The 14,327-nt window shown below is 35.1% G+C and overlaps 1 protein-coding gene across 1 annotated transcript in view; it reads left to right on the top strand.

Moving 5' to 3' along the window:
• Nucleotides 1-14,327, top strand: part of CEP85L (centrosomal protein 85 like) — a 172,206-nt gene that overhangs the window by 9,086 nt on the left and 148,793 nt on the right. The window contains 1 exon segment of the mRNA XM_003121248.5: nt 5,565-5,726. Within this exon segment, the coding sequence (XP_003121296.3) occupies nt 5,565-5,726 (162 nt within the window).

The following is a 14,327-nucleotide window of genomic DNA, read 5'->3' on the forward strand; positions in this document are numbered from 1 at the left end:
TTTCTCCACGTTCTTACGAACAGTCGTTATTTCTTGTCTTTTTGATAATAGCCATTTTAACAGGTATGAAGTGATATCTCAGAGTGGCTTAGATTTGCATTTCCCTGCTCGTTAGTGATGTGGAGCACCTTCTCTTATACCTGTTGGCCGTGTATGTCTTCTTTGGAAAAATCTATTCAGTTCCTCTCTCCATTTTTAAAATCAGTTTTTTTGTTTCTTTGTTTTTTTTGCTGTTGAGTGGTATAAGTTACATATATTTTGGATATTTATTCTTTATCAGATATATAACTTGCAAATATTTGCTCCCATTCAGTGGATTGCCTTTTCATTTTGTTGATGGTTCTGCTGTGCAGAAACTTTTTAGTTTGATGTAGTCTGCTTTTTACTTGTACCTTTTATTGCCTTTTGGTATCAAATAAAAAAAATCATTGCCAAGGTTGATGTCGAGGAGCTTACCACCTGTGTTTTCTTTTAGTTTTATGGTTTCATGTCTTACATATTTAACCCATTGCCTTGATTTTTATGTATGGTATAAGGTAGAGGTCCACTTTCAGTCTTTTCCATGTGATTGTCCAGTTTTCTCAACACCGTTTATTGAAGAGGCTGTATTTCTGGGTACCTTATTCTTTTCCATTGATCTGTGTGTCTGTTTTAATGCCTGGGACTTTAAAAAATATCTTTATATATTTGCGTTTTTTAAAAAAAACTCTGTTAAGATACATTTGTGCCATATGTTAAAATCTAATATACGGCGCAAATGAACCTTTCCATAGAAAAGAAAATCATGGACTTGGAGAATAGACTTGTGGTTGCCAGGGGGGAGGGGGAGGGAGTGGGAGGAAAAAAAAAAAAGCCTTGTAAGATAGATATTGTAATTTTTTTCTCTTTTTACACATGAAGACACTGAGGCGCAGATTGACAAAGTGATTTACTCAAGGTCTCACTGCTTGTGAGGGGTGATACAGAACTTGAAGCCAGGCAGCCTAATTTCACAGTCCATGTTCCCTTCCACTAAGCTACACTGTTAAATCTATAATTAAAAAAAAAGTTAAAGCTATTGGAGTCACTTACTGTAGAGACAAACAGTACTGAAATGAAGTATTGGAGTGGGATGAGTAACATAAATATCTCTATATTAAGTTTCTTGTATCTTAACTCGGCATTCTCCAGTGTAGTACAAGATTTTCTGTCTCCCCCCCATTACTATTAATGTGAATATTTTCCGTGTTTTAATATTTAATTTTTTGGTGACTTTTTGATGCCATTGGGGTTGTTTTCCTACATTTATTAACAGTTTTGGCCAGTAGGGCCTCAGATCACTTGTGAGGGGGGTTCTTTTTTTTTTTTTTTTTTTTTTAGCTGCTTTGGAAAATATTTACCAACCTTTAAATAGATACTTAAATGCAAACTAGCCCAAGGGGTAGTTTAAAAACTATATTTTGAAATAGACAACAACAACCAAAAAAAAAAAAAAGAACCACCCATTTTAATTCTAAAATAAAAGCAAGAATATTTTTCAAATCTAATTATAAAACTTCTAGAATTTTAATTTTAAACCAGGAACATTTATTGGGTACCCAGTGATTATGATGACTACATTTATTGAGACCCTTTCTGTGCAACTCTGTGCTAGAGACTAAAAAAAGTTACCTTTCACTGTTTCTATTTGGTGAGGGAGAAGAAAGTCATACACATCTGGGTTAATAAAATTTAGAAAATGCTATTCTGGGATTTTGAATGATATATTGGGAGAGCACAAGTAGTAGTTATTTTAATACCACTTGAAGAAATCAGAGAATACCTTTAGAACAAGTTTGATTCTAAACTGGGACTCTTAAAGAAGAGAGAGAAGGGAAATAACTTGGACTCACGGAAGAACCTGATCTGTTGGGAGGCAATAGTTAGGTATGTGCAGCTGTGGAGTGTAGGGGAGCTGGCTTCTTGAGGTACGAGTTGTAAAGTATTCGAAAATTAGGTTCTCAATGGGTGAAGAATTTTGCCAAACTTAAGGAGTTGAAGTTTTGTTTAATATGTAGTAAGGAATCTATAGATCTGTGTAAGCAAAATAATAATGTAAATATGTTTTCCGGAAGTAGGGTAGATGCTGGCTTGGGCAGAGTTAGTCCAACAGGAGGTCTGTGTAGCATTCTAGCCCAAAGACGGATGATCTGTGCCAGTGGACAGGAGGGGAGAGATCTAGTTCAGTACTACTGAAATGGACTGAAGAGTCAGAAATGGACTAGATGTGTTGGGTGTTTTGGTTGTATTCCCTGGATTTATTCTTTTTTAAATTAATTGTACATTGATTTCTATGGCTAGTAAAAGTGAGACGTTGAAAGCCACTATTCTGAACTCAGTGCAGAAGTACTTTGTTAACATTTCAGAGATGTGAAATTATGAGAGGTGTACCTTATCTCAAATAAGGGTTAAATGTGCTTTGATATTTTCTGTTCTGTTCTGTTTTATTTAAAAAGGTTGACCATAATCCAGTGAATGGTTGATTTTTAGAAAACTCTAAATTTTGTATTCATGGTTCCTATTATATATTCAGCTTTTTATTTAAAACTGTAAGTCTGCTTTGCCAATGGTGTTTTATTTTTTCTGGCTTAGTGTTATTTAAAAAATTTATAGAGAATTATAGTAGAGTATTGTGGAAGACTTGATGTTGTATACATTTTTGCTTCAGAGAGAAAATAAAATATAATAGGTTACTTATTCATTTGATGCTAATCTTCCTATTATTTCCAGTGTGAGAAATATTAATAATTTTAAAAAAAGCTATCATTATCTCTGGGCATTCAATTATTTAAAATAATTGAAATTGGTATTAAAAAATGTAATATACTGCTTTCCAAAGAGAAGTTCCAATGTGTGGTATCTTAGGAATCTTTTTTGTTCCTAAAGAAAGCTTCTGTCTTTGTTCTAGAGAGAGCTAATTCTATACAGTCATTTAATTGCTTTAGTATGATAGGACCTAGGTAAGACTTTATTGTCAGAGATCACTGAGCCTTATTTTAAGTTTTTTTTTTTTAAGTGCATAGCATATATCTAGAAACTGAGTAATTCCTATTCTAGTAGTGTGGTTTTATAACTATTGTGTGAGAAAATTTTCCTTAGATCTCCTGGTAAGCATATTTCCTGTCTAGTTTTTACTGCTTTGTGATTCTGGATTGACTTGAATAGAGACACAGCATGTCATTCTTCTCAGATTGAATTTCTTCAATTTCGATTAAAGATTAGAATGTTTTTTAATCATAACATTTTGTTAAATGTCTTCAGTGTTTTAGGCACATACAGTATGAGATCTTTTTAAAAAACAGTAGTTATATTTAAAGGTTATGACAAATGTGAATTCAGGCTGGAGAAGATCAACTTTCATAGATAATTCTTTTATTATGTTTCTGTACTTTAGGAAAACTGAATTGCTTTGTTTCTTTAAAAGGAGAAAGCTTAGCACAGATAAGATCATTGTGATGCCCTTATTAGCAAATCAAAATATCTTACTATGGTTTTTTTTTTTTTTTTGTCTTTTGTCTTTTGTTGTTGTTGCTATCTCTTGGGCCGCTTCCGCGGCATATGGAGGTTCCCAGGGTAGGGGTTGAATCAGAGCTGTAGCCACCGGCCTACGCCAGAGCCACAGCAACGTGGGATCCGAGCCGCGTCTGAGACCTACACCACAGCTCATGGCAACGCCGGATCGTTAACCCACTGAGCAAGGGCAGGGACCGAACCCGCAACCTCATGGTTCCTAGTCGGATTCGTTAACCACTGCGCCACGACGGGAACTCCACTATGTATTTTTTAATGACAATATTATACTGTTTAGATTACTATAGCTTTATAGTATGGTTTGAAATCAGAAAGTTTGCCTCCAGCTTCTTTCTTCTTTCTCAGGATTGCTTTGGCTATTTGAGGTCTTTTGTAGTTCTATACAAATTTTGGGATTGTTTTTTCTATTTCTATGAAAAATGTCTTTGTAATTTTTGTAGTGCATTGAATCTGTGAATTGCTTTGTGGACATGTTTGTCATTTTGTGATTCTTATGTTTATTAAGCTGCTAGAAAGCACTCCTTGCATGCCAGTTTCAATAGTGTACAAACGATAATTCTGTAAAGATGTTTTATTTTACATCTTGATTATAAGTGTTCAGTCATTTCCCCTTAGAAACAACTGCAATTGCAAACATAATACTCAAGTGGGAGTACTGTAATTATATGATAATAAATATGCTTTAAGGTAGCTATTCAGATCATCTGTGATATGTGTATTAAATTTTAAGGGTATAATTGAAATGAAAGCTCAAAAATTCTTGTACAGAACTTGTTAACTCTTACAAATAAGTTTACAGACTTCAATTTTAGAATCACTGTTAACCATTAATAAAGATATGTGCTTTTATAACTTTGTATAAAATTTAACATTTAGAATTGCTCTTCCAAATTACTGTAAAAATTTCTCAGTGCTTATCCTTTATTTCTGTACCTAACTTTTATGAACTAGTAATAAATAGTTGACAGACTGGCACAGGTCTATGGCTGTATTTTGAGTGGCATTGTAGTAGACAGTAAAAGAATGAAGTGAGCATAAAGGGAGGATGATGGATAAATCAGAAAAAGGCAGGAGTTCCCGTCGTGGCACAGTGGTTGACGAATCCGACTAGGAACCATGAGGTTGCGGGTTCGGTCCCTGCCCTTGCTCAGTGGGTTAACGATCCAGCGTTGCCCTGAGCTGTGGTGTAGGTTGCAGACGCGGCTCGGATCCTGCATTGCTGTGGCTCTGGCGTAGGCTAGTGGCTACAGCTCTGATTCAACCCCTAGCCTGGGAACCTCCATATGCCGCGGGAGCGGCCCAAGAAATAGCAAAAAGACAAAAAAAAAAAAAAAAAGAAAGAAAGAAAAAGGCAAATATAAATTAAGTAAAAATGGACAAGATAAGTGAAAAAAAGAAGATGGAGAGAACATTGAAAAGTGATAAATTGGCTAAACAGTGAAGATTTAATGTAACTCAAAAGGGAAAATTGAATAAAGAGCCAAGAAGATGCTCTGGTGTTAAACTTTTATTCAAAGAGAATTAAAGAAATAAAATCAATTAAAATAATGCAAAAATAGATTTTTGGCTTTCCATGAGCATATTATACTTACATTGTCATATAGTTTGTTTCAGTTCGATCTTGTCTGGGTTCCACTTCTCAGCTAACACCTGTTTATGGGCTCACAGATGCCTGCCTATCAAATATTACAGAGCAGAGTGCTGACATTTCCAGGTAGATTGATGATAGATCTGACATTTTAAATAAGGCAGTAGTTCATGTTTGAAAGTTCAGTGTCTATAAGCAGAAATCAGAGTCCTTTAGCCAAAGAAAGCTGCTAAATCAGCACTGAATTTGTATGTGTATTAAATTTATTTGGTGACTCTTATGTATCATTCATCTGTTTAAATTATTGAGGGCAGAAAATAATCTTTTATACCTTATTTGCATTTTTTTGCAAGCTCAAAAGATGTCTTTTACCTACTCACAGACATTGTAAATGTGTTAATAACTTTTGTATATTTTCTCTTTGTAGGCCCAGATTATTCTTCATCGGCATGGTTACCTGGTAATGAATCATTGTGGCAGGCCACAACTGTTCCATCTAACCAGAGAAATAACCATATCAGGAGACATAGTATAGCTTCTGACAGTGGTGACACTGGCATTGGAACTTCCTGTTCTGACAGCGTGGAAGGTGAGCTAAATTCTTAATGATTAGACATAAATCTTTGTAGAATTGTTACAATTGAGAAAATTCAAGGACTATGTTTTCTTGTTCCAAATATAAATATTCAAATTATAGTGTTTGAATATTTAATAATGCTTAGTGTTGTTATATGTAAAATGAAATTGTTCTTCTAATCTTGTTATTTTTTTCTTCATTCATTTTTAACTGAATTTTTTATTTTGAAATAATTGTACATTCACATGTGATTTAAAGAAATAGTACAGAAATTCTGTGTACCCCTTATCCTACCCTCTGCATAGTATCTCGCAAAACTACACTACAGTGTCATAGCCAGGATATTGACACTGATACAGTCAAAACATAGAATGTTTCTGTCACCACATTATATACTTCATGCTGCTCATTGCCACTCTCCCTCCATCCTCTTAACTCTTGGAAACCACTAATCTATCCACCATTTCTGTAATTTTGTCTTTTCAAGCATGCCCTGTGAATGGAATTGTATAGGTGTAACCTTTTGGAATTGGCTTCAATGGGCTTTTTTCTCTGGAGAGTCATCCAGGTTGTTGTGTGTATCAATAGTTTATTTCTTTTTATTGCTGAGTAGTGATCAGCAGTGGTGGTATTGGATAGACACATTTTGCTTAACCATTCACCCATAGCAAGACATCTGGGTTGTTTTCCAGTTTCTGTCTATTAGAAATAAAGCTGCTCTAAACTTCATGTACTGGTTTTGGTGTGAACATATGTCTTCATTTCTCTGTGGTAAATGTCCAGGAGTGCAATTGCTGGTTACATAGTACTTGCGTGTTTAGTTTTTAAAGAAACTGTCACACTTTTCCAGAGTGACTATTTTATTTCCATCAGCAGGGGAAATGGATCAGTTTGCAATCCAGCTTTCTTTTCATCCTTGCTGGCCTTTGGTGGTTTTTAAATTTTAGCCTTTCTGATAGGAGTGTAGTGATATCTCATTGTGGTTTTAACTCTTATTTTCTTAAAGATGAATAATGTTGAACATTTGCCATCTATTCTCTTCGATGAAATGTTCATGTTTTTTGCACATGTTCTAATTGGATTATTTCTTTTTTTTACTGTTGAGCTTTGAGAGTTATTTATATATTTTAGATACTGATTGTTTGTTGGCTGTTTGATTTGCCAACATTTTATTCCATTCTAACTTGTCTTTTCATCCTCTAGCAGTGTCTTTTGCAGAGTAAACATTTTAAAGTTTGTAAGTCCAGTGTATCAGTTTTTGCCTACATGGATTGTGCTTTTGGGATCAAGGCTAATAACTCTTTAAGTAGTCCTAGATCTTGAAGATTTTTGTTTTTTCCCCTAAAATTTTAATCATTATATGTTTTCCTTTTGTCTTTGAGCCATTTTGAGTTCATTTTTTATAATGTTTGTAGATTTGGGTATCCTAAGACCACTCTTAGGTTCAGTTATCTGCTGGAAAGAATCAAAAAACTCAGAAAAGCTGTTATACTAATGGTAATGGTTTTTTTTTTTTTTTTTTTTTTTTTTTTTTTTTTTGGTTGGTTGTTGTTTTTTGCAGCTAAAGGGTACAGATTTAAAATAGCAGTGGAAGAAAGACAGTATAAGTAGTAAAGGGCAGGGTCCAGGAGATGCCAGATCCAACTTCCAGTTGTTCTCTCCCAGTGGAATTGTGTGAACGGTGATTAATTCTCTTAGCAGAGATGTGTGACATCACATATACAGAGTATTGCTCACTGGGCAAGGTCATCCAAGCCTTGGTGTCCAGGTTTTTTATTGTGGTAGGTTATTCTGGTTTGATTGACTGTCTGTGTGGATGACCTTAGGCTCCATGCCTTGAGAAGTCAAGCTGATAACGCATGGTTCAAGGCTCCCACCATAAATCACATTCTTAGCATAGGCTATATGTGGTTACCCAAGGTCCCCAAGTAGACAGATGCAGTCTTAGTATGCTGGATATTTCAAGGGTTTAGAGGTTACACCTTAGAAGCCAGACCTTTCTTGTAATATGCAGGGTATGGAAAACCTAGACGTGCTGAGTTGATCCTTTCTGCACAGTGTGAAATTTAGATTAAAGTTCATTTTCTTTGCTTAAGAAATCTTGAGAATAATTTCCCCTTTATTCCTTTCAAAATTGTTTTAGCTATTCTGCTTGCTTTGTTTTTCTATATAAGTTTTAAGAATAATTTTGTCTATATCTACAAAAAATCTTGCAGGGAATTTAATAGGAATTGTGTTGTCCATATATCATTTGGGGAGAATTGCCTTCTTTACTTTGTTGAGTCTCCTTATCCATTAATATGGTATATTTCTCCATTTATTTAGATCTTAATTTCATTCACCAGTGTTGTATAGTTTTACAGAACTGTAAATGTTTTGTTAGATTTATAGCTAAGTATTTTATTTTGGAGAGAGTGATTGTAAATGGCATTTTATTTTCCAGTTTTGGTATCATTATGTTAATTGTATCTTGTGACATTGCTGAACTCACTCTTTCATTGTAGGAGGGTTTTCTTTGGTGTATTTCTTGGGACTTTCTCTGTAATATGTAAGTAGAGATGTTTTACTTTTGGTCTGTATGCCTTTTATTTCTTTTTCTTCACTTATTGCAGTAGCTAGAACACCCAACACAGTTGTTCAATATGAGTAGTTGGAATGGACGTTATTTCCTTTTTTGGCTGTACCTGCAGCATATGGAAGTTCCCAGAACAGGGATTAAACCCATGCCACAGCAGCGACCCCGGCCGCTGCAGTGACAATGCCAGATCCTTAATCTCCTGTGCCATAAGAGAACTCTGAGGAGTGGACATTCTTGTCTTTTTCCTAATCTTACAGATAAAGTATTCAGTCTTTCACTGTTAAGTAGCTGTATAACAGCTATTAGATGTAGGTTTTTTGTAGATGCCATTTATTCAGTTTGAGGAAGTTCCCCTCTAGTCCAACTCTGCTGAGTTTGGTTTTTTTTTTTTTTTAATGAATGGGTTTTGCATTTTGCAAATGATTTTCTGCATCAATTGATATATGATATTCTTCTTTTAGCTTATTGATATGGTGGTGCATTCCATTGCCTGATTTTTCAAATATGAGCCAGCTTTCCATTCTTGGAATTAAATCTGTTTGGTGATGGTGTAAAAATTCTTCTTATGTATTACTGAATTCTATTTGTTAATATTTTATTAGGGAATTTTTAAATGTATCCGTAAGGGATATTGGTCTGCAGTTTTCTGTTGGTTACTTTCTTGTTGTATTTTGATATCAGAATAATACCAGCTTTATAAAATGAATCTGGAAGTTTCCCTCGTATTTCTCTGGAAGATAAATGTGTAAAATGATGCTAATTCTTCTTTAAATGGAAGAATGGTGGAATTCTTCAGTGAAACCATTTGGGCCTAGAAATTTTTTTAATAGTTTTAAAGTCATTAATCAAATTTCCTTAACAGATAAAGGACTATTCAGATTCTCTTTAAAGTTGGATGAGTTGTGGCAGGTTTTTTGTTTTATTTTATTTCTGAGAAAGTTGTCCAAGTTGTCAAATTTATGTGTGTTGAGTTGTTCATAGAATTCTTTTATATCTCATTCATGTCTGTAGCCTCTGTAGTGATATCCCCTCTTCCATTCCTGGTATTGGTAATTTGTGTCATCTTTTTTATCTTTCAGTCTTGATATCAGTTTGTCAATTTTATTGACATTTTCAAAGAATCAACTCTGTTTCATTGATTTCTCTTGTTTCCTGTGTTTAATAATTTCAGTGGTTTATACTCTTTATAATCTTTCTGCTTTGGGTTTATTTTGCTGTTTTTCTAAGTTTTTAAGTTGGGTGTTTACAATAATTGATTTGAAACTTTGCTAAGATGTATTCATTTAGTGCTATAAATTTCTCTCTCAGCACAGGTTTAGTTGTGTTTCACAAATTTTGATATTTTGTGTTTTCATTCAGTTCATTATAGTTTCTTACTTTATCTTGAGACTTCCTATTTGACCCCAGGAATATTTAGTAGTATGCTGTTTAGTTTCAAAGTGTTTTGAGATTTTCCTGCTATCTGTTATTAATTTCTAGTTTAATTACATTGTGATCAGAAACATACTTTATGATTTCATTTTTAAAATTTTTTTTTTTTTTTTTTTTGTCTTTGTTGTTGTTGTTGTTGCTATTTCTTGGGCCGCTCCCGCGGCATATGGAGGTTCCCAGGCTAGGGGTCGAATCGGAGCTGTAGCCACCGGCCTACACCAGAGCCACAGCAACGCGGGATCCGAGCCGCGTCTGCAACCTACACCACAGCTCACGGCAACGCCGGATCGTTAACCCACTGAGCAAGGGCAGGACCGAACCCGCAACCTCATGGTTCCTAGTCGGATTCGTTAACCACTGCGCCACGACGGGAACTCCCATTTTTTAAAATATTTATCAAGGTTTGTTTTAGGTCTTAGCATATGGACTATTTGGTATATGTTTTGTGAGTGCTTGAAAAGAATGCCCCTTTGCTGTTGTTGGGTTGAGTGTTCTATAGATGTCAAGTACATACTGTTGGTTGGTAGTGTTGATTTTTTTTTTTTTTTCTGTATCCTTGATGATTTTCTGTTTAGTTGTTCATTTGCTGAGAGAAGAATTTCTCTTGTGGTTCAGCAAGTTAAGAATCCAACTAGTATCCATGAATAGGTGGGTTTGATACCTGGCCTCTCTCAGTGGGTCAGGGATCTGGTGTTGGTGTGAGCTGTGGTGTAGGTTGCCAACGTGTAGGTTGCAGATGTGGCTCGGATCCTGTGTTGCTTTGGCTGTGGTATAGGCCAGCAGCAGTAGCTCCCAATTGACTCCTATCCTGGAAATGTCCATATACCATAAAATCAGCCCTAAAAAAGCAAAAAAACAAACAAACAAAAAAAAAACTTAAAAAAATTTTTAATTATAGTTGTTTTACAATGTTCTGTCAATTTCTACTATACAGCAAAGTGACCCAGTTATACATTTATATACATTCTTTTTTTTCCATATTATCCTCCATTATGTTCCATCGCAAGTGATTAGATATGGTTCCCTGGGCTATACAGCATAAAAAAATTCTTTCTAAAATTTTTTTTAAATTAAAAAAAAATTTTTTTTTGTCTTTCTAGAGCCATACCTGTGGCATATGGAGGTTCCCAGGCTAGGGGTCCAGTTGGAGCTACAGCTGCCAGCCTATGCCAGAGCCACAGCAAGGCCAGATCCGAGCCACGTCTGTGACCTACTCCACAGCTCACGGCAACACCAGATCCTTAACCCGCTGCATGAGGCCAGGGATCAGACCTGCAACCTCATGGTGCCTAGTCAGATTCGTTTCCGCTGCACCATGATGGGAACTCCAGAAAAAAATTCTTACTTAAATAACTATTACTATATCTGATAACTTTGCTGGAAGTTGCATAGAGTGTTAATTTCTTGTATCGAATATCACTTGACTAAAACATATAACTTAAGGAAAGGAAGAAAATATATACAAAGGTAGTAAAAGATAAATAAATGAGAATATGAATTACAAAAAAATCTATTAAGTATATGACAAATTCTTTTGTTAAATTGAAAGGTGAAAATAATTTATATATATACTACTGTTTCTTTACTTTCCTTTTTACTTTCTCTAAATTTAACATTTTATATCCTGTTTCCACAATCTTATTTAGTTTGTGAATGAATGCTCTTAGAACTATTGATTTTATTGTAACTTTGTTCAAGTAATGTCATTCATGTTTGGACCCTTGGGATAAAGTTGACAGGTTATATTATATTGATGGTTGTGTAGTAGAGTTTTCTACTTAGTTGATTTGAAGTAGCATTTTAGTATAGTATTTTATGTGTATTGCTTTTGAAGTTGATTTCAAATTCTTAAGAAGAAGTTGATACACTGAAAGAATTAGATTTCCAGAAGGAAATAGAAACTAACTCAAATTTAACTTTTTCTAAATGTAAAAATTTATTATATTTAAAAAATATTGCTTTTAAGGACATTACTTTCATTAGGAGGCGAGTGATATTCCTCAAATATTAATGAAAATATTATATAGACATATTTTTTCAAGCTTTTGGTTACTTTATTAAACTATAAGTGATATAGCAGGATTATTCCCTTTTGGTAATAATTAGTCATAGTGTTAGAATTGAATGAGTATTTGTTGATTTATTTACTTTCTACAGCCGCACTTGTGGCACATGGAAGTTCCTGGGCTAGAAATTGAATTAGAGCTGCAGCTGCAGGCCTACACCACAGCCACAGCAATAGTGGATTTGAGCTGCATCTGTGACCTATGCTGCAGCTTGTGGCAGCGCCAGATCCTTAACCACTGAGTGAGGCCAGGAATCAAACTCACATCCTAACAGAGACAATGTTGGGTTCTTAACCTGCTGAGCTGCAATGAGAACTCCTGGATGGGTCTTTAGAGATCGTATAATTAATTAGATTATTATATAATTGAGTGAACCACTTCCCCAAAAGATGAAATGACTGCTCTTATCAGTATGGTGGTTGAGAGCTTAAGTTTTGGTTAAATGTGTTATCACTTAATTATCTGTGCAACCTAGAATAATTCTTCATTTCTTTGGGCCTCAGATTTTTAATCTCTAAAATTGGAGGTAATAACTTTTAAAAATGTCTTAAAATTTAGTGATATGACTTTTAAATTGCTTAGTGCATTTTCTTTGTATTATCATCATTGCTTTAAAAATAATTCTTATTCTCCTTCCTTGCAACTTTACTTTTTTCATGTCTCTTTCTTTACATTCCTTCTGCATAGGAAGGTTCCCTTGGTGACTGAGCTGAAACAGTAATACTTTTTTTTTTTTTTTTTTACTCAAATGAATTTATTACATCTGTAGTTGTATAATGATCATAACAATCCAGTTTCATAGGATTTCCATCCCACAACCCAAGTACATCCCCCCACCCCCCAAACTGTCTCCTCTGGAGACCATAAATTTTCAATGTCTATGAGTCAGCATCTGTTCTGCAAAGAAGTTCATCACGTCCTTTTTTCATATTCCACATGTCAGTGAAAGCATTTGATGTTGGTGTCTCATTGTATGGCTGACTTCACTTAGCTTGATAATTTCTAGGTCCATCCATGTTGCTAAAAATGCCATTATTTTGTTCCTTTTAATGGCTGAGTAGTATTCCATTGTGTATATGTACCACCTCTTCTTGATTCACTCCTCTGTCGATGGACATTTAGGTTGTTCGCATGTCTTGGCTATTGCAAATAGTGCTGCAGTGAACACTGGAGTACATGTGTCTTTGCGAGTCGTGGTTTTCTCTGGATAGATGCCCAGGAGTGGGATTGCTGGATCAAATGGTAGTTCTATGTTTAGTTTTCTGAGGAATCTCCATCCTGTTTTCCACAGTGGTTGCACCAATTTACAATCCCACCAGCAGTGTTCTGGGGTTCCTTTTTCTCCACACCCTCTCCAGCACTTACTGTTTGTAGTTTTTTGGTGATGGCCATTCTGGCTGGTGTCAGGTGGTACCTCATAGTGGTTTTGATTTGCATTTCTCTAATAATGAGTGATGTTGAACATCTTTTCATGTGTTTTTTGGCCATCTATATGTCTTCTTTGGAGAACTGTCTGTTTAGATCTTCTGCCCATTTTTTGATGGGGTTGTTTGTTTTTTTTGGTATTGAGCTGTAGGAGGTGTTTATAAATTTTGGAGATGAATCCCTTGTCAGTCGATTCACTTGCAAAGATTTTCTCCCCTTCTGTGGGTTGTCTTTTTGTGTTGTTTAGGGTTTCCTTTGCTGTGCAGAAACTTTTCAGTTTGATTAGGTCCCCTTTGTTTATTTTTGTTTTTGTTGTCGATCCACTCAGAGGTGGATCCGAGAAGATGTTGCTGTTGTTTATGTTGGGGAGGGTTTGGCCTACATTTTCCTCTAAGAGTTTGATAGTGTCTGGTCTTCTATCTAGGTCTTTGATCCATGTTGAGTTTATTTTTGTGTATGGTGTTAGGGAGTGTTCTAATTTCATTCTTTTCCATGTGGCTGTCCAGTTTTCCCAGCACCGCTTATTGAACAAGCTGTCCTTTCTCCGTTGTATATCCTTGCCTCCTTGGTCATAGATGAGTTGGCTGTAGGTGTGTGGGTTTAATTCTGGGCTTTCTATCCTGTTCCACTGATCTATATTTCTGTCTTTGTGCCAGTACCTTGTGGTTTTGAGGACTTTTGCTTTGTAGCATAGTCTGAAGTCTGGGAGCCTGATTCCTCCAGGTCCATTTTTCTTTTTCAGGATGTCTTTCGCTATTCTGGGTCTTTTGTCCTTCCAAACACACTTTAAAATATTTTGTTTGAGTTCTGTGAAAAATGTCCTTGGTAATTTGATAGGGATTGTATTGAATCTATACATTGCCTTAGGTAGTATAGTCATTTTGATAATATTAACTCTTCCAGTCCACGAGCATGGTATATCTTTCCATCTATTTTTGTCATCTTTGATTTCTTTCATCACTGTCTTATAGTTTTCACAGTACAGGTCTTGATACACAAGCAAAGAAAAATAAACTCAAATACAACACTAAAGATAGTCATCAAACCAGAAGAGAGAACAAGAGAAGAAGGAAAGGAAAAAGAGCAACAAAAACAAATCCAAAGCAATTAATA

The sequence above is a fragment of the Sus scrofa genome, chromosome 1 (assembly GCF_000003025.6).
Source record: "Sus scrofa isolate TJ Tabasco breed Duroc chromosome 1, Sscrofa11.1, whole genome shotgun sequence".
NCBI lineage: Eukaryota > Metazoa > Chordata > Mammalia > Artiodactyla > Suidae > Sus > Sus scrofa.